The following is a 27615-nucleotide window of genomic DNA, read 5'->3' as shown; positions in this document are numbered from 1 at the left end:
TAATAAGACCGTCGTCTGTACATTTATTATCCCTCATATACCTCTTTCTATGTAAAAGGTAGTTTTTGTGTACAAGAAAGCATATATAATTCGATATGTACTATTTATAAGCAAACACTGTACACATTTCTTAAGAAAAACATTTTTAAAGTTATATGATTACACAGCAAAAGATATTTTATAAATATATAAGAGTTTAGAGAAAATAAATTAAATGCTATACTACGGAAAATGTAACAAAAATTATAAAAGCATTTTTCATTCGTTATTATTAACAATTTGTGACAAATGAGACATAAGCTAACTTTTTAAGCATTTTTAATAAGCTAGATCGCACATTACAGATTTATTATATTTATTTGACAAAAAGTTTAGTGATCGCATAACTTTTTACTGGACGTGATGATTTAAAGTTTCCTTTGTTATCAAAAACTGATGTTTGTCACATGGTCCAGTTTAAAATTAATCGAGAGTAGTTTTTGAGTTATTATTATTTTTTCGATTACTACTTACTTGTTTGTGTAAATTGTAGTCGGTTTTTAGTTTGCGAGTACACAATTATTTACGAACTTTTAAAATGGCCGTTTTTTCTATTATATTGGATCAAATTAACGATAAATATCTATACTATTTTAAAATAGTATATAGTTAAATGTGTCATGTGCGGTTACATAATTAATTGTTTTATATCATTAAGATAATCTAACTAAATGACCCCATGCTAAACATTCTCCTTTACAATATATAGAGAACAGATTTATGTACAGTTATATATGTAGACATTTTTTTACAAATAAATTAATACAAGAAACACAGCCGAAATTGTTAAATTTACCAAATTTATTATTAAAAATTAATTGCTATTTATTATATTCCGTAATGTGAACTAATTATATCTTGTCTTTTCCATTGGCATTTTTTACTTAGTGACAGTATATAGGTTCGAATGAATGTTACCAGTTTCATGAACATAGTTTAAAAAAAACAACATTTCAATGTATATTTTAAAAATTAAAGAACAGTATTAATTGATACTTATTTATATATTGTATAATGTAATATTTCTGTTATTATTTTACAAGCAAAATTATATTTAAAATAAAGCTCTTTTAAAACAATCAATTTTGTGAAATTATGTGAATTAATGATTTTGTTATATTTACATTTTGCAAATTTATTACGAGTTTAATTGCTAATTTGGGTAATTATATTTGAAAATGAAAAAGAGTATTATTCTGATTTTATATATAAGTATAGCGTTTAACGCTAAAGCTAATAATACATTAAATCAAATAACACATAAACAACATAAATTAATTTTATTAAAAAAAAAAAAAACAATTTTAATTTGTCAAACTCCTTTGATCCACTAGTTTTACTTTTTAATTTACAAAAAAAAAAAAAAAAAACAATTATTTTTAATTTAATTATTTTGTTCCTGTTCTAAATTCGAATCTTCCAACATGGCCTCCGCGCTTGGTATAACAATAACGTCTCTCACATTATTAGCACACACAAAATCGCATACACCATCTCTATTATTTTCACACGAATCGCAAGATATATCCTCTATTTCAACACTATTTTTCTTTTCCATGTACTTAGCTATATCTATATTTTTAACATCGTAACTTTTGTCGTTCGAATTCGAACAGAAATCGTTAATTTCCGAACAAATCCGTTTAACATTATCCCCTAGACAACCATCGTCATTGTTAGTCGACATTCTTACTAACTTTTCGGTAACTCCATCAATATCATCACCTACAGTAAACTGTACTTTACTTTCAGTATCCGTAAGTTTTGTTATTTCCGAATCGGAGTTATGTGGTTTTAGAGTTTGTGAACATTCGGATTTCGCTAATTTCATATTATATATGTTTGACTCGCTACCCATTATTGACATTGTCGAATCGTTCATTGATAAATCCTGAAATAATTATAATAAGTTTTAGACAAAAAGTATTTATATAAAAATTTTAAAACATACAAGTTTTTAGCCATTTCACTTTATAGTAATGGCAACACTGATATGTTTAATGACATTTAACTGTGTTACCTGATTTATTTTTACAAATGAACGCTACGAATTTACTTTTGATTATTTTGTGTTTGTTGCCAATTTTTATAACTAGGGATATTTTAAAAAGTGAAAATGTGAAAAGCAAACGTAAACAAAACTCATTTTCTTCTTCATACAATATAATATTAGCCAAATAAGGATGTTTTGTTAATTTTTATTATGTTATCATAACTAATTTATTACTTTTCTTAAACTTACTTGATCTTCGTGATAACTTCCAACACTTCTAGAATGTTTATGCCTTTTGACGTTTAGTGCCTTCTGGGGAGTGTGAGTGTCTACTGTTTCCTGAAATTATAATCGTTTCATTACTTACATTTGCTTTAATCTTGTATTAACACCTATTTTAAAATTTAATTTTAAACAAATGGATTGTCTTTAATTATTATATTTCATTTTTGTTTCTTTTGTAACTTTTTTGTGTACTATCCCTTATAATTAAATAAATATAAGTACATATTGTGTATTTTATTTTTATAAGCTCTTGTCAAAGAAATATATAAAAAACAAAATGAAAGAAAAACGACTTCGGTGAAAATAAGAATTATTTTAGCTTCAAGCGTTAGAAAGCTTGTGAGGCATGACAACGTGTCGCGTCAGCTCTTTTTTAATAACATATGCATTCAGCCTGTATCATTCCACAGCTGGGCATAGGCCCCTTTCTCAATGTTGGGGGTTTGGGCAAGGGTTGGAGCTTAATGCACCACGCCGCTCCACTGCGGGTTGGCGCATGTGAGTAGTATGAATAACAATCGTCTATCAATAATATATAAAAATTACCTTAAACCTATTAAATTGTCTAAATTTCCCCCTTTCTGATGGTACAAGACTTCGTAACGACTGTGTCCTTGGACATTGACTATCTACAAGCCAGCGGTATGTGCCGAATAGTTTCGATGTGTCCGTCCTGAAATAATTTAACAATAAACATTAATAAACAAATATTTTATATTATTAACACTATATGTATAGAGCTGAAATGCTATTTTTAACAAGAAATACGAATCTTGAAAACAAAATGTATTCAAAATGAATTTTTTATCATAACCGATATACAAAAGTCGAAGACCAGTCCAGAAGCAGCGTTTTCGGTGCAACAAAGCCAACCCTGCGGTCACCAACCCGCCTGCCCAGCGTGGTGACTATGGGCAACACACATGAGTTCACGCCATTTTGGCGCGAATTTGTGGAAGCCTATGCCCAGCAGTGGACTGCGATAGGCTGGAGTGATGATGGTGATGATGATGAACCGATATTGATGAAAAATTAACGCATAACAATTAGATACAGTACACTAAATTATTATATACCTAAATTCAATCATAGATACATAAATTAAAAAACAAGTATTCTTGTAAAACGCCTAAAATATTTTTTTTTAGTTTATTATTTATATAGGTTGTTCGACTCCTACTGCGTTCCTTCAAATGGGAGATTCTGGATTTGTTATAGTTTACATCCAAAAAATAAATTCTTGGACCTTTTAAAATTTTACTTTCCCTTAATATACGAGCTAATCGGGCAACATACTTCTGCATAACCGTTCCACACCACTTTTCCTAAAAACGTCGATAAAGTAAAATATTGATTGAATTCTTTTTGTCGTAGAATGTTTTTCATTGTGGGAGAAAATCTATCAAAGTAGCTCGTCTATTTAAACAATGTCAAACTTAAAAATGGAACTAGGAATTTTCTCTGTTGTATCTACAGAACCCCCATTTGAAGGGACGCAGTTAGGAGTCAAACAGTCTTTATATATCCATTCATTATATTCACTCATATTTTATTTAAATTGTTAGTTGAACAATTTATAATTAATAAATTTACAACACAAAAGATAACATTATCATATTGATAACATATTTTAAGCATATTAGAAAAAAAAGCGTTACAGATATAAAAAAAATAAAAATTAAAAAAAAATCCTATTTTTTTCTCATCAAAAAAATCAAAAAATACTCACAAATTACTCGGTGTCGTCATCAATCGTTGCAAATTAGCTAAAGTTGGTCTCATATCATGTACTGAGAGACCCCTCCCCCACAGCAGCTGTGCTATACACTTATTTAGCAGAAACATCGCGTAACGGAATAATGTTATATCACCTCCTCTCGCGAACAGAGGTATACTGTAAATATAAAAAAAAGTGTATAGAAAACATACGAAAAAATATTAAAAAAAAATTCGTAATATGATTTTACACAAATAACAACAATTTTTAAACATAAAACAAGTAAAACTTTTGACTGACTAAGTATTGATATTGCTTATCTAACACAAGATGTAACTTAGACCATAAAATATCCTGTTTCAACTCATACTCGACTATATATATATATATATAATAAATGATTCCTCATTTCTCTTGGTCACGCCATAACTTGAGAACTGATTTACTCATTTCCGTCATCTTTTATTAAACAGTTATTTTAATGATTTGTAGAAGTTAAAAATGAAAATTTAAGAAAATTGTGCTCAAAATTGGAGCCTTACTAATGAAGTTCACGACTATTTTAACTTCTGCACGTATGATGGCAGTTCTCGTCAAATACATTTTTATTTCAGTTCAAATAAATAATCAGATCATCCAAACAGCGTCTATCGGCTCAGCTAGTTATAACTTAACCGACAAAACGTACTGAAAATATTGACTCAAAAAAAAAAAAATATATTTAAAAAGTGCAAAATATAACTTTGAAAAATTAATTATTTATTTTTTGTGAAGTATTTAGCTGTGATATTATTAAGTTGAATTGTAAATAACAAAAATGAATCCTATGTTACTTGATATGTAATTTAAAAAAATAATGCATTAGACAACTAATAGCATTAGCTAGCCCATTAATAATAATATATACTCACTTAGGATCAGGTAGATCCGGTGTTATATCCAATATTTTGCTCGCCGAACCGAGCAAGGTTATTTTATACCTCAGTGGCTGGTTCAATATGGCCGCTGTTAATACAGTCGCTTGGGCTACAAAACCAGCTGCGACAGAATCGGACACGGGATTCGATGCCCGATTCTCATCTCCACATATCGGTAGCGGTACATCAACAATAGACCAGTTTGAATCTTGCTGTAATGATTAAAATTGGTTAGAACCAGTATTTACCAGTTTAAAGCAGTAAAGAAAACTTGACATAAAATCAAAAACTATAGTAATCTGTAAGCTATATAAACACTGCAGGGACACAGCAGGAAAAAATCCTGCTCGAAATCTGAAAGCCGACTGGGACAGTACCTCAGACGGCAGACGGTCACAGCTAAATAATAGTGTTCTTAAGAAGTGTTGTGTTCCTGTGGTGAGTAGGCTGATTGCTGTGTATATAAGCTATGGTAACTGTACTAATTTACAACCCTAGCAATATAAAATAGTAAGTCTCCCTCACCTGTTGTATATAGAATATCTTATATAACTGTAACAACATATCGCTTCTATAACTAGCCAAGGCAGCGTGAGATCTAGCAGCTAATTCTCTCAAAGCGTAACACGATTCCCTTGTTTCCTTAACAGATTCTGTTCTACGTGAGAGTGTGTGGTAGTTCTGCATTAGCTCTGAACCTGAGAAGAGGTATGACCAATTTAAAAAATGTATATAAAATTGCCCTTTAAAATCATGCTGAACCAATTTGAACAATTGTATTTGCTCGCAAATGAAAAAACGGACTTCAATTTACCGACTTAGATTTACTCAACTGATATGATAAGAAACGTTAAAATACAGTCAAAATGCAGACAGTTCATACTTCAATCCTATGAAATTACTAAATATCCGGCTCAAAGGACCAAAAACTTACCAATATCTTGATTTTCTTCACACAGCTTCGCATGTTTCTCTTTTAATTTTCTAATATTTGCTAATTTGCTGTCCCTCTCATCAGAAAGTATTAATCGTTTAAAATGTAATATTTCTAACTGTTTTGTAAGTCTAACATGTTCTGCTCTTTGAAACGGAGAAGGTTTAGACTGAAAATTTAATAAAAAAATATCACCTAATATCCATTATAAAACAAAAAATATCTCTATTTCATTATATAAAAAAAGTAATGATTTAGACAATCGATTCCTTTGCTACAAAAATTACATATCTTGCATAACTTAACGTTATCCACATATGACGCATATATCTTAACCAGTCATTATTCTAAAAGTCTATTTACATAAATACAATAATATCATCATGTCATAAGACCAGACACTGAGTAAATCGTTTAAATATATAACAGAAGCGAACTTTTATGAGAATTGTTGGAGGTTTTCTTACTTTTTTAAAATAAAATTTCTAAATCATTTTGAATAAATTTATGAATTTTCGAGAGAATCGGGTCTTACGCTGATACAACTGTGGAACAGAGTTAAACGGAATATATACAGAAAAGTTTTTACAGTTACCTTATAAGATAAGAGATCATTCAATTTCAACGTCAATCGAGGTCCGTTTGAAACCGGCGCTTTTTCCTCCCTGACCTTCCCATTTTTAACATTCAAACTAGTCTGAGACGAAGATTTTTCTTTACTCAATCCTTCACTATCATCCGGAGAGAACAGATTCCTCTGCGATTTATTTTTACCCTTTACCTTCGAGTCATTATCCGAGGACAAAGTTTCGTTTAACGCCGACTTTTGATATATTCTTTCTTTTATTTCCTGCACAGCCTCTTGCTTTTTCTTAATCGCATACTGTAGCAAATGCAGACTTTGCAGTTTCGTTGCATTATAACTTGGTCTAATTTCAGATTTGAGGAAACTCAATGCTAAATACCTATACTTTGGCACTCCATCAGATTCGTTCCTTAAATCGTAGCTCTCAGCCGTTTCACTCATATCTACTTTATTCGATAGCTCCTCATGGGAAGCTGATTTATCACAGTTGAGATCACTGGTTGTATATTCTCTAACGTCTACGTTATCAGGCGAATGCTCATAAATATGATTTGGATCTACGTTATTCCTATCACCGCTACCGTCTCTCCTACTCTCCCTTTGATTTACTGACATGTTTAAGCTTGATGAAGATCTCATAGTCGGAAAATTCTGTCTAAAACCTCTTTCGATTGGACTGTGACTTTTCGAATATTCCTTATCAGATTTCCTTGTAAATTTTCCGGGCGAAAGTGATCTGGATTCACCTAATAATTTGCGACTATGTATAACCCTGGAATCCAATATGATATTTGAAATTTTAGTTTTGCCAGATGAGCCTGAAGAGAGTGACCCTTGTTCCAATTCATTTTCTGGCGGTATTATGTCCAATTTCAGACTTTTGTACGAACAAAAGTATCCACCATGCATTTGAAATACCAGAGTATTGCTTTTAAAACAATCTGAGGTAAAATTTAAAGCTAAATTAGCTCCTATATATCTGAGACCACTAAAATATACACCCCACGTCTGAATAACAGTATCCTGAACTTTGACTTTTTCCTCATCGTCCTTACAAGGCGGAGTAAGAATATGGCACCATATCCTTATAACGACGTTTGTAGACGACATACGCTGGGTGATTTCTGAAAACCAAAAATAGTAAAATAATTTATTCATCAGTTGAAGAGTTAGGTCGAAATGTTATTTATTATATAAATTGATTACTATTATTGTAAGTTTAGTTCAGTCTTAGGCTAAGAAAATCTTATATTGATATTACTAGTAAGTAGATTTCCTGCGGAAGAAACAATTACAAGAATGTGTTAAAGTGATTTAACATATTCGAGGATCATTTTCATTCTTCCTAATATTAAGATCCTATCATAAAAGCGTTGACCTTCTAAGTGCACTAGACATATTTAGCTTCATTAGCTGAGCATCTTATGGACGATTACTAAGTATACTTTTTTCGTGTCGCAAATTTTTACGATCCAACATCGCAACCGTAGAATAGCTCAAAGTATGCTTTTTTATCCCACAAGACGTAAGTGTGCGATTACTATATCGTTACTCTGAGTCATGACGAGATATATTATAGCCCACTTATAGCCTATTCTAAGAAAACAAAACAATTTTAAAAGTTCGACTTCTAACAAACGCAAAAGAAACAAAAGCAAAATAAAATGTCCCGCCCCGTCCAAGACCGCAATCCACAACCCGTCGGTCTTTTAGGCGACTACTCGCACTACTTACTACACCAGAGCAGTTGTTAACACCATTCATCATACTACATTACTTTGGTTTCGACAATGATGAAACAATTATTGTTAGTCGGTACATATCAATTTATTATTGGATAAAAAAAACTAAACCAATAATATAATAAATTAAAAAAATAATAATAATAACAGATTCATAGAATTCATAAAACACCGGATACAGCCGTACATCCGCAAAATTGTCGCCAAAATTACGCCTAAACACATAAAAAGGGAGTAAACATTATTCGTCATACGGAGTTTCCAACCACAGATAAATAGATATTTTATCAAAATAGTACTGCTGGTCATACATGTCATTTGATATCACTGACCCATTTAAAAACAAACTCTAAATTATCTTATATACAACGAATCTACAAAATGTAGGACGTAAAATGCGCATAAATTTCGAACGAGTGTATGTACCAAATTAGCCATCTTTTTTTAACCGACTTCGAAAATAAAGAAGGTTCTCAATTCGACTTTTCCATTTCTTTTTTTTTTTTTTTTTTTACTTTTTACTTTATAGTAAAAATATACAAAAAATAATAATTGGTGCGTATAAAAAAGAAAACAAAAAAACCAGATTTATTCAAGAAAAAAACTAGCTGCTTCGCCTGCCTAACTATTTCGCCAGGTCATCTTGTTTTTAACAATAATGAACTTTATGTTATTACAATGGAGTTGTGAATCGAGCGTATATATGAATACTAGTCTAGATAGGTCACAAGGTCGCATTAGTGAGCTATGATGTCTAATGATTCATGTTTGATACAGATAACGTTTGCGTTTTACACAATATAGGTCACTTGTATTGATAACAATAGTTCTGACGTTTTATTAGTAATACTATTGCCTTTTAATTTTAAACAAATGCTTCACACTTACCAGGATATTGTTTAGTAGAATAAATGCCGTGTCAGGTTTCGGACATCGGATACTAGCGCCACAATAACAAACATTGTGGTAAGAGTCGTGGAAATCGTAGCAAAAAATTAACAAAAATTTCAACAACATTGACATGTTTAGAATCACAAGTCATATCATATCTATCCCGATCAGGCAATTCTAAATTCGATCAGGGAGCTTAAAAATAATTATCAAGCCAAGTTAAGCATTTAAAATCGCAATGCTTCTTCAGATAGTGTTACCTTATTTAATAAATATTATAATAGATCTTTTTTTTACAAAAATAAAAAGTGAATTATCGAAATGTATGTCACATATTATATTTCGAACGACTGCGCCGAATTGAATAATTCTTTTTGCTTTTTTTTAGGACAAGGTTTAAAAGTAAATTTGAAAAAAAAACACATTTTAAAAAAATTACATTCAAGGAAAATATATGGCGCTACGACGCCGCCGACGTGTCTCTGTGTCCACCGCTTATATAACAAACATTATCATTGATATTGATAAAAGGTTATCACGTTATATAATAAGAACCAAGCTAAGAGAAAGACTGTTTACTTATTTCAATGGCATTGGTCATTTAAGATAAAGAACTGTTTAAAAAATATATCAATTGTTTGAATGCAAATGTGCTTTAACATAGATAAAAATGTTTACCCGGTATTGCTTAATAGTTATCTTCTTAACAATATTTTTATAATTTTTTTTAATCTAAAATAAGTTAAAGAATTATCAACAAATACACTCGCGTGCAACTGAATCGACTCAAGTCGTATATTGGTATAAAAGTTTGATTTTTAGGAAAATGGCTTATCCGATTTTCTTGTTTTTTTGTTGTTTGAAAGCCTAATCTTTTCTCTTAAAAAAATGCTATCCTAATGAAAAAATTGGTTGAGAATTTATTGATAAAATTTAATTTGACAGAAATGCATAAAAAATGAAGAAAAATGAAAACAACAACATAATGAATAAAAAAATTGTTTTTGATAAAAGTAAAGAAAATTAAAATTTTCAATACTTTGTATTGCTTCCCCTAGCTTTTATAACGGCTTGCATGCGATTTTTCATTGATTTTATCAATTTTTTGATAAAATCTTGAGGTATCGTATTCCATTCTTCCTCTAGCGCAGTTTTGAGCTCGACGATGCTTGATGGAGCTGTATCTCTAGCTAGCACCCTCCGTTTGAGCTCGTCCCATAAATGCTCAATGCAATTCAGATCAGGACTGAGGGCTGGCCACATCGTCGTCTCAATTTGCGCCTCAAGAAGAAACTGGCGAGTAACGCTTGCTGTATGGCACCGAGCATTATCATGCATCATTAGAAAATTTTCTCCTATGTACCCAGCATAAGGTACAACATGATCGAGGAGAATGTTTTCCACGTACTTTTGAGCTGTTAGACCACCACTCCGACCACTACCAGGCACGAAAACAAGCTCGGTCTTCCCTTCATATGATATTCCAGCCCACATTATGACTGAACCACCGCCATATGATACTGTTTCAGCGAAACAGCATTGCGAGAACCGTTCCCCTGGACGCCTGTATACTCGGTCTCTTCTGTCCTTGCCACTGAGACACATTCTGCTCTCATCAGTGAACAGAATGAAGCTCCTTTGCTCAATAGTCCAATTAAAGTATTCACGAGCAAATTGAAGTCAGGCTTGACGGTGAGCTACGGTCAGTTTCGGGCCTCTGGTTGGCCGTTTAGGAGTTAAATTGGCTTTCTTTAGATGTCTTCTAATTGCCCACTGACTGACAGCCACTCTTCGAACCCTTCTGAGCTCCTGTTGCACATCAACGCCCGTGAGATGACGATTTGTCAACGAAGTTGAGACAATGAAGCGGTCGTCCGTCTCAGATGTGCTCCGTAGTCTATTGGTTTGTGGTCTCCGAACGAAGCCACCAGTTTCTTGAAACCTTCTGTGTACTCGTGAAACAGCTAATTGGCTCATGTTAAGTTCACGAGCGACTTGCCGATGACTATGGCCCGCTTGCAACAAAGCTACAACTTGGACCGCTGCTTCTGAGGCAATGTCCATTGGATCGCGATTAAAATACTGGGAGCTTAAGAAGATGTATACCTGTCAACGTCTAACGAGTGACTGATAAGAAATATGGGTCACGTGAGCTTTTATACATGATTTAGTCTCGCAACTCGTGAGTACTGCAACGAGCAATTTCTGTAACGCTCATGTTTAACCGTAGTTATTAAAAAAGTTTTGTCATTGTTTATTTGAAAATTGCTATATTTATGGAAAAAAATATATCTCTTTCGAATAAAAAAACTTTTACAAAAATCGAATAAGCCATTTTTCGAAAAATCAAACTTATATACCAATATACGGCTTGAGTCGATTCAGTTGCACGCGAGTGTATAATAAAAATAATATAAATATGTATAACAGTCTCCTGTCACCTAAAACACAGATGGTGTTGTATATACTATCAATTTGTATTTTTTTTTTTTTTTTTGTGAATGATAATGTCTGTCGAATGTGCTAGTAATTATAAAATACTAATTAAGTGAACAAAGGGATATATCAGTAAGAATATATTGTCTATTTTTTTTTTAATTTTTACACCTTTTAAAATTATTTTAATTTAATAACAGTCTCTGTCATTTACCATGTTGTTCTATTAAGTTTTACTGTTTATTGAAACTGTTACATCTGCATATTATACATATACTAGCGACCCGCCTCGACTTCGCACGAGTGCAATGCTGATACTAAATATAAAATAAATATAATAAATGCGCAAAAAATGTTTTTATTTATAACTTCACATTAGATCCCTCTAAAACTACCAGTGTTCCTCTACTATATCATCAAACATATAACACGTGGTTCAATAAGTCCCGAGACTAAGTACTAAAAAAAAGGTCTTTCTTATAAAATTAATTTTTATTCATCAACATAGTCTCCTCCAAGAGCGATACAGTCCCTCCAACGCTTTTCTAACTTTTCTATCCCATGTGTGTAGAACGATTTGTCTTTGGCTTCAAAATAAGCCTCCGTTGCTGCGATAACTTCACTATTTGAGTCAAATTTCTTACCCTGAAGCATTTTTTTGAGGTCTGCAAACAGCCAGTAATCGCTGTGGGCCAAGTCTGGCGAATAAGGGGGATGAGGAAGCAATTCGAAGCCCAATTCGTTAATTTTGGCCATCGTTCTCACGGACTTGTGACAAGGCGCGTTGTCCTGGTGAAACACCACTTTCTTTTTGTTCATGTGAGGCCGTTTATCCGCAATTTCGTACTTCAATCGCTCCAATAAGCACATGTAATAGTCACTATTTATATTTTGCCCCTTTTCAAGGTAGTCGATGAAAAGTATTCCATGCGCATCCCAAAATATAGACGCCATAACCTTACCGGCCGATTTCTGAGTCTTTGGACGCTTCGGGCGGCTTTCACCAGCCGCTCTCCACTCCGCTGCCTGCCGATTGGATTCCGGAGTGAAATGGTATATCCAGGTTTCATCCATTGTTACATACCGACGTAAAAAATCCTTTTTATTATGATTCATCAGCGCCAAACATCGCTCTGAATCATTGATACGTTGTTCCTTTTGATTAGTTGTAAGCAAACGCGGCACCCACTTAGAAAAAAGCTTTTTCATGGCCAAATTTTTATGTAAAATAGTGAAAACACTACCAGCTGAAATCTTCACTATCTCGGCTATCTCTCGCACTTTTACCTTCCGATCTTCCAATACGATTTTGAGGACTTGGTTAATATTTTGTTGAGTCACTGCTTCATTTGGACGACCTGAGCGTTCCCCATCATTGGTGTCCATGCGACCGCGTTTGAAGTCGGCATACCACCGACAAATGGTTGCTTTAGAGGGAGCTGATCCTGCATAACATTTTATAAGCCATTGCTGTGCTTCAACGGTATTTTTTCCCATTAAAAAACAATGTTTTATCAACACGCGAAACTCGTTTTTTTCCATTGTATCGAAATTACAACCGTAGCGTTACTTAAATGTTTCAAAATCAATAATTTTATTGTTCTATTTTTAAAAATTTGACACATATTCTTGTATTGATAGCCAGTACTTTTTAAAAATCAAAAGAGTTTTTAATATATGCGCCATTTCCAGGTTAGTCTCGGGACTTATTGAACGATCTAGTAGTATATCCTCTGGAACCACTCTATTTACTAAAGAAAACCGCATCAAAATCTGTTGCGTAGTTTTAAGGATCTAAGCATACAGACAGTGGGAAGCGACTTTGTTTTATAATATGTAGTGATATTACATAATACAGAACAGCATAATCAAATATTATGAAATCTGTATTAAATAAAATTAACCTTGGATGATTTTTCCAATCACAAACTCGTCTTACTTTACTTGTCCTTGTTAAAAACTAAAAATAAAGAATCACGTTACTGTTTTATATAAATAATAAAAACTTTATATATAGGTATGCAATATATCTTAATTGTTTAAGCATTGAGGTTTAAAACATTTATTTTTAATAGTAAGAGTTGATTAAAAAATAAAATGAAAATTTAAATTTAAATATACTTTTTTATTTTAATTTATTTATACGAAAATGTTTCAAAAGCCCTTATTACGTTGCTTTAATGTATATATACTTAGGTGTAAACAATGCAGTGAACTAAGCCATATAAGTTTTATATCATTTTAATGGAACTTAAAAAGGTACCTTAAGTAAATTCACAAAGATTTTGACTTATTCAACTCAACATATACTTAGTGACACTACATTTGATGCAAGATATAACTAATTTGTACTACACAGAGTTTATATACTATTTTTTATAAAGAAACTGTGGAATTTCTTACATTACTAAAATTAGACTTACTAGCCGAATAATGGGACTAGCCTAATGTTTCATATGTCTGTAAAAGCATAAAAATAACTATAGATAAAGGCTTACTAGAGTCAAAGTTTTATCAGAATAATAGGCTAGTCAGAGTTAAGGGCTTACCGGAATCAATTTCCTTCCATTTGGGATGAGGTGAGCATATTCTCTCGCTTGTATAAAACGGTGCAGACATTGTCGTGTGATGTAGAGTTAAGTAGTAACTACACTGAAGGGTATATCCCTCCGGTGGTCTTATGTTGTAGCCGACAATCTAGAAAAGAAAATTGTATTAATTTATTTGATTTAGTTTAATAGTTAAATTTGCAGAAATTATGTGATCAACATTATTGTATGTTTAACAATGCAATGACAATAATTTTAAATTACTGATGTTTGTTTATACTTTTTGTAATATGAAATTGACTGTATTGTATAGTATTATAATTCTAAACATATTGTAAAAAATTTTGACAATGAATAAATGAAAATAAAATATGTATTAATAAAATATCTATAATTACATTATAAGGAGAAAAAAATTGTGTTTTATTTTTAATTGATAAACTGAAAATTCTGAACTGATTATATAAATGAAAAGGTAGGAAGGTAAGTTACGAAGGTAGTTAATAGTGGTAAGTACTATTGATATGAGAATGAAAATGTATATAAAAGTGTGTAGTATTAAGTATTGTGGGGTATATATACAAACTTTAAATATCAGAATAATAATCAAACCTCATTTTATATTTTTTATAAAAATATTCTTTGATAGATGTCAAATTCTTCTTTATAACTTATATTTTACATTGTATTCATTCTATTAGGTATATAATCGTTACAAGCACCTTGTTTTCGATTATATTCTTTAATAAATAGTTGGAGATACAAAAATATTTTCATTACTTCATTCGTTAAATACCAACCACGTGGCTAAAATATGTAATGCTGGCGGAGGTCCTTGCCGAGACCTACTCATACGTCTCAGGTAGGAAGGCTCTCGGTGAGAACCCCACGTTGGACGGGATCCTACAGGTGCGCTAGATGGGGCAAGGAGCGCTAATGCGGAGGTGGGGGGAGGACCTGGCGGAGCTGCCGTACGGCACACGCGTAGTGGCTGCCTTGCGCCCGATCCTTGAGCGGTGGATGCGCCGTAAGCGCAAGCCCCTCACCTTCCGTCTGACGCAAGTTCTCACCGGGTACGGCTATTTTGGTGAATACTTATGTCGGACGGCCCAAAGGGAGCCGACGACTGGATGTCACGATTGTGGCGCGGCGGTGGACTCGGCCCAGCACACCCTCGAGGTGTACCCGAGATGGGCGGCGCTGCGTCGCAATCTGACGACAGTCCTCGGAGGGGACTTGTCACTGACAAGCGTCATCACCGCGATGCTCGGCGACGATGAGTCCTGGAAGGCGATGATCTCCTTCTGCGAGACAGTAATGTCCCAGAAGGAGAGTGACGAGCAGATGAGAGAAGGGGCCGCCGATGAGGCCTCCGTCCGCAGGCGACGAACGGGGGTGCGTAGGAGGCGCTACTTAATGCGCCTCCAGTAACGCCCCTGTGCCCGTGTCGGGCCGGAATGGGAACCCGGTCCTGCGAGACACGGCGTCGTCGGGATTGTTCAGAGGTGAGCCGCGGACAGTTCCCATGGAGGAGAAGTCTGGCCTTTTTGCCGAGGCCAGCCAGTCGCTGGAGGGATCCTGTTGCCTGCAGATCTGGGACCCTCCAATTAAAGCGGCTGAAGGCTCCCGTAGGGTTTTTGGTCGGTATTGCACCCCCAAGTGCTAAAACCGACATGCGGTCTAGGAATGCCTACCCGGGCATCCTGGATATCACCCATAAATGGGTTCCCCTGCGATACCAAAAAAAATAATAATGTAACGCAATACTGTCTAGTCTAGACTTAATTTAACAAAGAGTGTATTATATTTGCTAACATCCCATTTCATTAACAAGTAACCTCGACATTTGTGGGTTTTCAAACATATTTTATTGATATAGAATATATCTTGATATATATAAATTACACATCACGTTATTTGTCCGCGATGGACTCCTAAGCTACTTAACTAAACACAAATAACACAATCAATACAGAATTGCAACATAGTATACATATTTCTAAATTTGTTTCAATGACAACCGAGCACAATGTCTGAATTAAATATATTAATTAAATCAAATCAGTCCATTACAACATCACAAAAACAACATTGTCAGTAATTCAAAGTATTAATTAATTTAAGGTTTTTTTTTTTAGTTCACACCCACAGAATATTCTTTTCGAAGATGACAGTGGTTGTTAATGCAGTATTTTTAAATATAAATAATTATAATAAATTTAAAATTTATCCATGCAGGAAATACTTCAAATATTAAATGTACCTGTAATGTATATGTGAATTTTTAAAAGAAAATATAGACAAAACAAAAATTCTACATGTCTTAACATGAAGTTAAAGAGTAGGAAACGCTAACTATATGTTTTGTTATCTTTAACTAGACCCCCAGAGAGATGCCCCCCACTTTTAAGTAGGTTGTTATAATCTATAGATATTTTTAACTGAAGAATATACAAACCATTTTACTTAAAAACTAAGTTTCGACTTTATGAATAAGGTAACTATGACTAACCACGATAAAATCTGAAAAAGTTGTTTCATTATAATTAGTGAAATTCGCGTAAACATTAGAAAACAATAAGGTACTGATATGTAAAATACTTTTATTATCTAAATTACAATATATCTCTCTCTTATCTTTTCATGACGAAACACACTTCTTTGATATAAAAGTGCATTTATCATTTTTATAACTTAAGAAATTTGTTTTTAATTACACTTAAAATCATGTTTTAAGTACTTTTTAAAAAGTACCTAAAACACGCTTTTATTAAACATGCTTTTAGATTTATTTCAAAATTTAAAACTCCTTTTCCTTGCAGTTTACTTATACTGCTAACATGTGGATAGCAAGATTTTAGCAGTTTTGTTTTCCCCCAATAAAATATAACCTGTCACTCTGGGACGCCACAGCGTTCTTGGTTAAAGAATTTATCAAATTAGTACAGTAGTGTGAAAATAAGAAAATGCAAATTATTCCTCTTAATAATTATTATTATTATAGAATAATGATATCTTATCTTTCTTATACAAAAATTTACCACCCAAATTGTTAATTTTACAACACCAGTATTTTAGTGATTATCCTCAACAGAGACACATAAATGATTCATATACTTCTATTATAGTATTAAATTTAAACTAGCTATTCCTGTTCGAATAATTCGCAATAAATAAGTATAATAATTATCACTTTACAAAATTACAAAAAATGTATTTATATGTGAGTTGATTTGAAATTGATCCAATTTACCCACAGTCAATCATGTTGACAATGTTTCAAAATTAAAGTCATCATCAAAAACAAAAGCAATAATAATTTTTTTAGTTGTGGATGCCGGTAGAGCAAGCAATTATCTATAAAATGATGTATAATTTATGTAGAATAATTGAGGGTTTTCTAAAAAGGGAGGCAAACCTTAACATGTTAATATATATGATGCTTATTTTGTACAAATTGCTTATGACTAAATATATTAAGTTAATCTGTCTATTTAGGTCCACTAAATAACTTTACAATTGTAAAAAGCTGACAAGGAATAATTAAATCAATTAACTGATTATTTTGATGACTTGATGATGATTTTTGGTAATTATGTACAATCGAGGAGTGTAATTTAACCCTAACCTATCTAACTTAAGAAGTACGTTTAACGACAGTTTCGTTTAACAAAAATAAAATAAAAATAATAACCCTAACCTATCCATAAATTACACTCCTCGATTGTACATATCCTAATTTTCTTTTTTATAACCATTAAAATTGAATACTGAGCATTAATAATAAGAAGTAACAAAAATCTTAACAATCACAACTTGCTTACTATTGATAGATATTTTACATATTGAAATATTAGTAAGTCATGTTAAATTAGTAACAAAGACTAATTCTAGGGACAGAACAACGTAAGTAGATACACAAAAACGCGTTAATAATCCATGTAGTATAAAAATGCTTAAGAAATGTTTTTAACATCGTTTCTAATTGGAATTTAAAGGATTTTTGTTGTTTGTATTTAAATTCATCTATAAGATTTTTACGTAAAGACAAAACAAAAATATGACGTATGACAAAGTGTAGGCGTTTGTTGGTAAATTTTCTGATATTCGAATATCATTTACTTTTAATTTAATTTTTCTTCTTACCTGAATTAAGCTTCGAAGACGAAGTTGTTGAGTTGTCAGAGGGGTCCATTCTCTGCATCTTGGTCTTCCAAACATTTTCTTACAACACACGCACAGATCACAAAGTAATTAATCGAAACATAAAAATAAAGAGCTTCACATTACCCACGTGATACATTAGACCTAGTGGTCTAGGTTGATACGCTTATAATGGACACAAAAAGTTTAGTTATTTCATTGCAATTGCAATAAATAAATAAAGATGCATTGTTCAGTTGACCTAAACCAACTTCAACTTCATTATTGTCACTTGTCATACTACTCCTTGCTTGATTTCTTAATAATGCTGCCATATGCAAATAAAAAATATGATTATCTTTTATCTATAATCTATAATATATATAAACGCGAAAGGTCATTCATCACGAAATCTCCGAAACTACAACACCTACAAACTTGAAATTTAGCAGGTAGGCTTCTTATAGGAAGTAGACATCCGCTAAGAACGGATTTTACAAAACTCAACCCCTAAGGGGGTAAAATGGGGGTTGGAAGTTTGTATGAGAGTCCTATGTTTTTGACGTAAGAGACTTGAAATTTAAAATGTATGCTCTATAGACAAGGTGTTCAAATAATGTATCTTTAGAAATCAACTCCCTTTTGGGGTTAAAACGGGGGATGTTACGTTGACTCACTAATCACGAAATCTCCGAAACTATAATGCTTACAAACTTGAAATTTAGCAGGTAGGCTCCTTATAGGGCGTAATCTATTGCTAAGAATGGATTTGACGAAACTCGACCCCTAAGGGGGTAAAACGGGGGGTTGGAAGTTTGTATGAAAGTCCCATGTTTTTGAAGTAAGAGACTTGAAATTTAAAATGTATGCTCTATAGATGGTAACAAGGTGCCCAAATAATGTTTCTTAGAAATCAACTCCCTTTTGGGGTTAAAACGGGGGATGTTACGTTGACCCACTTATCACGAAATCTCCGAAACTATAACAGCTACAAATTTGACATTTGGCAGGTAGGTTATAAAGCGTAGTCATATGCTAAGAACTGATTTAACGTAACTCGACCCTTAAAGGGATAAAACGGGGGTTGGAACTTTGAATGAAAGTCCTATGTTTTGGAAAGTAAGAGACTTGAAATTTTAAATGTATGCTCTATAGATGTTAGAAAGGTGACCAAATAATGTATCTTTAGAAATCAACTCTCTTTTAGAGTTAAAACGGGGGATGGTAGGTTTACTCACTCATCACGAAACCTCCGAAACTATAACAGCTACAAACCTGAAGTTTGGCAGGTAGCTTCCTTATAGATCTTAAACATCCGCTAAGAGCTGATTTTACGAAACTTGACCCTTAAGGGGATAAAACAGGGGTTGGAAGTTTGTATGAAAGTCCCATGTTTTTGAAGTAAGAGACTTGAAATTTAAAATGTATGCTCTATAGATGTTAGAAAGGTGACCAATAATGTATCTTTAGAAATCAACTCTCTTTTGGAGTTAAAACGGGGTATGGTAGGTTTACTCACTCATCACGAAACCTCCGAAACTATAACAGCTACAAACCTGTAGTTTTGCAGGTAGGTTCCATATAGGGCGGTGCAACCCCTTAAAACGGGGGTTGGAAGTTTGTATGAAAGTCTTATGTTATTGAAGTAAGACTTGAAATTTAAAATATATGCTCTATAGATGGTGAGGAGGTGTCCAAATAATGCATCGTAATCTATTTATATAAAAGAGAAAGGTCACTAACTCACTCATCACGAGAATTCAAAAACCGCTGGATGGTCCATCCATCCGGGTTGGCCAAAGATAAAATTTGGTAGGGAGGTAGATTATAGTTAGCAGACGTCCGCTAAGAACGGATTTTACGATATTCCACCGCTAAGGGGGTTTAATTGGGATTGATAGTTTGTATGAAACATATACAGCCTGAAAATAAAACTAAAAATGTGGTGTATAGAGAGGTTTTATAAAAATAACTATTAAATTATACTAAATTGTGCCTTTTTAAAAGTTACTCAGTTTGATAAGCATTTCAAGTGACAGAAATAAAAAAATAATTTGCGTTAAACATCTTAATAGTAATGCATATCTTCATAACCACGCAGACGTAATCGCGGGCAACAGTTAGTGTATTATAAAACAAAGTTCCCAAAAGTATATGTGATCGATTCGCTCAAATCTACTGAACGGATTTTCATGCGGTTTCACCATTGGAGAGAGGGCTCCACCACTGGCAAGAGGAAGGTTTACGGAACGGCTAAACCGATTTTGATGAGAGTTTCACTGGAAGTTTGCCGGGAAAACTTTGTGACACACTAATTTCAACGCGGGCGAAGCCGCGGGCACAGCTAATCTATAATATAAAAATGAGTCGCTGAATGTGTTGCTAAGCGCAAAACTCGAGAACGGTTGAACCGATTTCGCTAATTCTTTTTTTAAAATATTCCTTGAAGTACGAGGATGGTTCTTACGGAGAGAAAAATTCTAAAAAAAAATTAATAAAATTAAAGAATCGACTGTTAGGCGATACGAAGTTCGCCGGGTCAGCTAGTTATTGAATAAATTATTTCATTCAGGATTTGAAAAGATGGGACAACACCTACATACTACATAGATATTATTTTTACCAGGGCTCCGTTGAAACACTATTTTTACTTTAGTATATACTTGTGCAATTGATTGAATGTTCCAACGGTTAGATCCTAGTTAAAATCTAACTACACCATCGACTACGCCGATTACTATTACAACGCAGATTATTTAATAAATATAAGTGAAATTAATTTTAAGCACTTCTCTTGTAATAAATGTAAAAAGCTGTGCCGTAAGTAAATGAAATTCAAACAAAACAAGGCTTAAAATGTCTACCACGGAAGGTCCGCAAGGGCAAACTTCGGCGGGGATGCGGAAGTGCTATAACGTCCCCGCGATCCCGCCATAGGCGCGTCAGCGAGACACCCCAGAGAGGGGGGCTTCAAATGTCTTCTTTAGAGTTAAATTATTTTGAATTAACTGTCAATATTTAAATAGATAATAGCTGTGTGGCTACGGCACTAAAGAATTTAGCCACCCCCTCTCTTCCCGTGGGTGTCGTAAGAGGCGACTAAGGGATAACAAGGTTCCACAACCACCTTGGAACTTAAGAAGCCGACCGATGGCGGGATAACCATCCAACTGTTGGCTTTGAAATACACAGGCCGAAGACGGGCAGCAGCGTCTTCGGTGCGACAAAGCCAGTACTGCGGTCACCAACCCGCCTGCCCAGCGTGGTGACTATGGGCAAAACACATGAGTTCACGTTGTTTTTGGCGTAAACTTGTGGAGGCCTGTGTCCAGCGGTGGACTGTATAGGCTGTAATGTAATGATTTAAATAGAAATATATATTGCAAGTACCTGGATAATAAAAAAATATCATCACACTAGCCCATACTAAATATAGGCTATTATCCCAAATCCCTAAATAATATTATTAAATGTGAATGTAAGTTTATTTGTTACGCTTTCACGCGAAAACTACTTAACCTATCATCTTGAAACTTTGTACTCATTTTCTTGGAGGTAATAGAAATAACATCTAGGAAACTTTTTATTAAAAAAAATCAATACTAGCGATGCCGCGTGTAAAAGCTAGTATTATTTTATACCAATATATCAAAACACAAGGACCTAATATGTTGGGGATATTAAATAATTATATGAGCCATATGTTATCGGAGTCTAAGTGTTTCTCTTTGAGTTTTGTGAATTTCCAGTCTATCGACACAGGCTTTTCATTTTATTGGGAGCTGTAAAAATCATATCTCTACCATAGTAGAAACTATACATCGTAAAACATTAAAATAATTAAAAAAACTTATAATATTTGCATATTTTCTTATCGATCTTAGTTAGTTGTTCGTCATAGTCATGAATAATAAAATTTCTATTGGTATTTTGTATGCATTATTTGTACTGCATTTTGAGGTAAGCTTACTTCTACATATATAGTAACGAAAGGACAGAGAATTTTTTACTTCATCTCACATCGGAGTTTTCATTTTTAAATTATTGACTCTTTAATACAAATGTTGTAAAAAGTTTTTTTTAAAGATTAAATGAACGTGTGAGTTTTTAATCTTTTACGGTCAGCATTAAAACTTTCATTTAAATGGGACTTACCGTGAGTTTGAGAATTGATTTGAGGTACCTGCCCAAAATTTCGGTGACATTACGAACAGCATTGTCCTATCCGTGAGTACTTAAATAAGAGTAGAACGTGAGAAATAGAGTAAGTGTGAGTGGGTAATGTTGTATTAAGTCGCAAATAAATAAAAACAGAAATAATGTTATTTATGAAGGTACTAAACAACTAACCCGATTTTTCTTTTTCACAAAAGATATGTTTGACTCAAACATCTCCAGAAGAAAATGGTGACGATGTAAATAATCCTATGGAAGGAGATAATGAAAACCTGGAAAATGATAAAAATGAAGATTTTGAAAACATAGAAGATGATAAAAATGAAGATTTTGAAAACATAGAAAATGATATATTTGAAGATATTGAAAGCATTTACAGTGATATAGACATTAAAAACTTAAAAAATGGTGACAAGAAAGATAATGAAATGGATGAAAATCAGGTACTGACAAATATATAAATAATTAACTGTACACGTCGCTTTGTTTGCGATTACCAGTATCATTATTAAGCAAATAAGGTTAAATACCTAAATTCTGTATACTCAGAGCTATTTAAAAACATAATATATAAAAAAGTGTAGCTCTGACAAAAATATAAGTAATAATAACATCAGACTACAAAAAAAAATGTCTCATTAGTCTACAAAATTTTCTTTCATCAATATAAACGACAATTAGCTCATCCTTGCTGAAAATTCCAAATAAAAAACGATAATTGATTGAAAGTTGTTGTAAACTATTGTGTGTTTGTAACAGGGATAGCAAAATTTTTATACAATTTTCATAAATATTTTATCTGCTTTTATCAGGATCCAGATAGCCCAGATAAAAACAGATATGCTTATAATATTACACTAGTGTAACATTATAATCATTTTAAGTGTTAGACAAGTCATAGTTGAAAGCTTGCTTTTATATTTAAAAAGCTTTTAAGATATAATGACGCCAAAGACCTTGTCAAAATTATGAGTCATATAAAAAGATATGGCAAGTTACTTTCTTATTGTAATTAAGTAGCTTTAGAATTGTTTATAATTAATTGTAAGTGTTAAAAAAGGTCAAATTATATCTACCGATATTTTCATTACAAAGGCAAAAGAAAGGAGTAAGGAAAAACAAGCAGGAGATTATGCTGATTTATTTGGAACTAATCAACATTATAGCATTCCTACGAACTATGAAGATTTTGGACGAAGATTTGTGTTAAGTTATCCATATTTTGAGGTAGACAATTTTACTGACTTCTAATTCTACTTCTTTTTTCAAATTTTAAAATTATTACTAGAACGCGTTGTTTATTTAAACCCAAGGCCCATATTAATATTAACTAGTGTGTCATATCCCGGTCGCTACTCATAAAAGGGCGCCAAAAGTGCGCAAAACAAAAAATTGCTGGACATACTATATGGTTTTCTAGTGCTAAAAAGGCATTATGCCCGGGCGCGAATTAAGCTCGCTGCGTCACTGATATTAACGAAAGCTGTTTGGAAAATAATTAGTTACTATTATTTTTTTAGAAAAATACGGCTAATAATGCAGCAGAAGCTGCCTTAGATAACGCTGCAAAGGTAAGCAAAAAATTGTTTCAAATCTGTACATCTATACATCTATACTGATATATAAATAAAATTGAAGTGTCTGTGATTTGAAAATGACTGGGTTTTTTTTAATGGTAATTACTTATTTACACGACACTAAAACAAACAAGGATTTTAAAATGTTTGTCTGTCTATATTTTTGTTTGTCCGTGCTAATTGCCGGAATACACACACACACACACTTTTATGGCAACATAAAGGCCTGGAATTAATTTATCCCGGAATTAATTTATCCCGGAATTCCTGTGAAATCAATATTAACGCGGGAAAACCCGCGTTCACCGCACGCGTGTACCTACCACCCAGATTTATTATATTGAATTATATTGATATTTAATACAAAAAATTTTGCGAATAAAAACAACTAAAATCCTATAGGTTTAAATTATAAAAAATAAAAAATATAAATATTAAATCAATAAATATAATAAAAATGTAACGGATCGCTGTCTGTACATAGAAGATATATTATGAGAAAAAATATTATTGGGACCCTTATCAATGCAAATAGCATCCAAAACAATGATTTTTAGAATTTTTATCTATTTGTCTATGCGTTTGTGCACGCTTGTGCTAGTGCTTAAAAACAGCTTATTCGATTTAGATGTTGCTTTCACTAATATATTGTGGCAAGCTTCACTTAACATTTAATGTTTGTTTCATGTTGATTGGTTCATAAATAAGAAAAGTTATGCGAATTTAAAGAATCAAGTTGAGCATGTAAAGTCACTATTCCACGCGGACGAAGTCGCAAACACAGCTCGTAAACAAATAAAGTTAAAATATTACATTCCGCATACCAAAAAAATTACTTTGTTTTTTTCAAGTCTGTCAAAACGAGGTAGATTTTTTAAATTTACATAATAAATTAAAAACGTTTTTAAATGTTTGTCTATATGTCTGTACATATGGCTCTAGAACGGCTAAAATATAATAAAGGGGGTCATGTGGCAAAATATACTTTTGTCCCATAATTTCCATGGGATCAGGATCACGCCGTTAAAAAAACAATGAGTACCCAGATAGAAACTCCCACGCGAACGATCTCGAGGGTACAGCTAGTCTCAATAAAATAAAAACTAATTTGACTACATTGTAATAAAAATATATTCTCACAGGAACATCTGGAAGGCAAAAAATTAACGAATAAACTCACACCTGTGAAGGTAAAGTAAATACTAATTAATAACTGTGAAATTATAGAACGAATTTTTTTAGCATTTCATTTTAGATGACACGCTGACTCCGTAGATTCATAGAGCGACTCAAATAATGTCCAAAACATTTAGTGGACGCATTTATTTTTAGAAAGTAGTTTGAAAAATTCTGCGCGTAATGTATATAGGTAGGTAACAATATAAACCAACCCAATCAAATTTCTGATCTAGGGAGTTAACGTATAAGAATTTTATATGGTTTAACATCGTTGAATAACGACTATTGTAGAATCAGAGCATAAAGACTTTTTGTGGTATTTACTCTAATGAATTACCGATTTTCGTATTTAACGCAGGATTATCACATTTATTTTTATTGACACAATATAAATGCTAATATGCTAATAAGCGTTTTTTGATAGGCACCGCCAGAATTCGTCCTTGCTATAGCAAAAGAATCAGCGATCTTAGAAGCGGCCAAACCGAAAAATCCCGCAGACGAAGTTATAAGAAAAGATATTTTAAGAACTGGGGTACGTTGTTGCCTTTTTTAGCTTCTGTCTCCTAAATACTTCTAAGTAGGTTAATAATTAACTTGTAAAAATACACAAAGTGCCTGTCAACACACGGCTGTCTAATATTGTATTTTTAAGACGAGGTTTTATATCGATGGTACCGCTTCTTACTTTGTATTAGCAATGGATGATGGCGTAGGCGTAATTACAGCGGAATAAGATGGCGCATATGCCTAACATAGGCCCGCAGCTAGTAATAGATATTTTAGAATTTAATAAGGTAATTTCAACTAATTTAAACTTAGCCAAGGCCTATGCAAGCTATTATTTTTGAAGTAGTTTAGATGGTTAAGATGAATAACAAGTTACAGTTTTTACATATATTTTTTGCCCCACCATCAAAAAATTCTGGATATATCCATGGCCTATGGCACCACGCTATAGTCATGTGATTAAAACAAATCAAATACAAATTATATGTCCTGTGTAATCACAACTTAAGATTAAAAATCGGTTTGAGAGTGCCATTGTTATGAAAAAAGAAAACATGATAATCCTAATTGAGGGACATTTTGTCTTATATAAAAAATGAGTGTGCTTTGGACCACACAACTGAAGTAAAACTTCTTTAGTTGCACCTACAGTAATATACGAAACGCCTCTCTCTTTCTACCTTCACTTACTTTGAAACCAAATATATTTAACTAAAAGTTGATCTTTAAAATTTTACGTAGGACTATTGGGACAGCGTATGGAAAGAAGATGTAGACCCAGATAAGGTGTTACGATCATCCATTGACAATCAAAATGAACTGGTGAGTTTATGCTAATTTATTAAACAGTACAAAATATAAGACGCTTGCGTTCAAAATTTGAAAAGCTACCATTTTCTTTGCAAAACTACTTGCTCTAACAGAGTAAAATATTTTTCTTTGCAATTAAGCGACATTTTTGAAAACATTTATAAAAAATAAACCTTACCATTAATTATCTTTTGAATTTTCAAACAAATTCTTACTTTTAAAGTCTCTACCCTTTTTTCCTTTGCAGGAACCGTTTACAGTAGAAATATCACCTGGATCGAAGCTTTACGATCTTATATCAGTTTTGAAACAAAAATCACCTCGTCTTCTTTATGTTATTAATAAAAATAATTACGAATAAATTGGAGCTACTTTTATTTCATATCTATATTTAAGTTATTAAGCAGGTATATGTTAAATACTAGAATTTTTTTGGCTACAATTGAAATTTTAGTCTAGGTAGGTAGGGGTCCTAAGAGCATTCTCGTAAAGAAACTAAAGAATAAAACGAATTCGACCACACCTCAGGCTGTTTTAGTAACTAATTGTTATGATAAAAGAAACGCAGCAAATTGATGAACGAGAACGTTTGCTTCTTCAATCACTACACTCAATATTTCATCATCATCATCATTTCAGCCTATTGCAGTCCACTGCTGAACATAGGCCTCCACAAGTTCGCACCAAAAATGCTTGAACTCATGTGTGTTGCCCATAGTCACCACGCTGTGCAGGCGGGTTGGTGACCGCAGGGCAACGTCTTCGGTGCGACTCAATATTTAATGCAGAATTACTAAAACAATATTGTAAATAAAAATAATGGTATTTTTACTGTCTCCTTAATATCATTTAAAACTTGCCAAATCAGTCATAAATAAAAGACAAAAATTATTTTAATTTATCGTGCCATCATTAAAAGGATCTTTCATAACGTTTATAACCAAATCATTAGTATGTTGATCCCACACATTTTTCTTCTTTTTCCTGACAATTTTGTTATTTTTATCAAAATAATTCAAAACAGCTTCTTTTTCGGCTTTATTCTCCGGTCTCTCGAGATATGCTACCATTTTTCTGAGTTCATCTTTGACTTCTCTATCTCTTTCAATTCTTTCAATTTCTTCGTACAAA

At 32.8% G+C, this 27615-nt stretch overlaps 2 protein-coding genes across 2 annotated transcripts; one reads left to right on the top strand and one right to left on the bottom strand.

Annotated features, from left to right (window-relative positions):
- Positions 1-1412: 1412 nt before the first annotated feature.
- Positions 1413-18504, bottom strand: LOC123667584. The gene is made up of 10 exons (XM_045601462.1): positions 18236-18504; positions 14090-14237; positions 6481-7595; positions 5886-6054; positions 5477-5649; positions 4946-5163; positions 4047-4211; positions 2864-2990; positions 2282-2371; positions 1413-1930 (listed from the first exon to the last, which is right to left on the bottom strand). Exons 1-10 carry the CDS (start codon positions 18308-18310, stop codon positions 1424-1426), a joined length of 2787 nt encoding a protein of 928 aa, XP_045457418.1. The 5' UTR covers positions 18311-18504; the 3' UTR covers positions 1413-1423.
- A 4891-nt stretch (positions 18505-23395) lies between these two features.
- LOC123667428 lies at positions 23396-26846 on the top strand. Its single transcript, XM_045601329.1, has 7 exons — positions 23396-23402; positions 23469-23635; positions 23929-23979; positions 25128-25175; positions 25589-25699; positions 26416-26496; positions 26732-26846. Exons 1-7 carry the CDS (start codon positions 23396-23398, stop codon positions 26843-26845), a joined length of 579 nt encoding a protein of 192 aa, XP_045457285.1. The 3' UTR covers position 26846.
- The last annotated feature ends 769 nt before the right edge of the window (positions 26847-27615 follow it).

Source organism: Melitaea cinxia, chromosome 28 (genome assembly GCF_905220565.1).
Source record: "Melitaea cinxia chromosome 28, ilMelCinx1.1, whole genome shotgun sequence".
Taxonomy (NCBI): domain Eukaryota; kingdom Metazoa; phylum Arthropoda; class Insecta; order Lepidoptera; family Nymphalidae; genus Melitaea; species Melitaea cinxia.
Note: the sequence above shows the minus strand (reverse complement) of the source record. Positions and strands in the feature narration are given on the sequence as shown.

Excerpts from the sequence above, each read along its gene's own strand:
- LOC123667584 (XM_045601462.1), bottom strand. The coding sequence starts at position 18,310 with ATGTTTGGAAGACCAAGATGCAGAGAATGGACCCCTCTGACAACTCAA. Across the intron at positions 7,596-14,089 it reads ATGGAAGGAAATTGATTCCG|AAATCACCCAGCGTATGTCG; the intron begins GTAAGCCCTTAA and ends TTTGGTTTTCAG. Across the intron at positions 6,055-6,480 it reads ATGATCTCTTATCTTATAAG|TCTAAACCTTCTCCGTTTCA; the intron begins GTAACTGTAAAA and ends TTAAATTTTCAG.
- LOC123667428 (XM_045601329.1), top strand. Across the intron at positions 23,980-25,127 it reads CCTTAGATAACGCTGCAAAG|GAACATCTGGAAGGCAAAAA; the intron begins GTAAGCAAAAAA and ends ATATTCTCACAG. Across the intron at positions 25,700-26,415 it reads AAGATATTTTAAGAACTGGG|GACTATTGGGACAGCGTATG; the intron begins GTACGTTGTTGC and ends AATTTTACGTAG.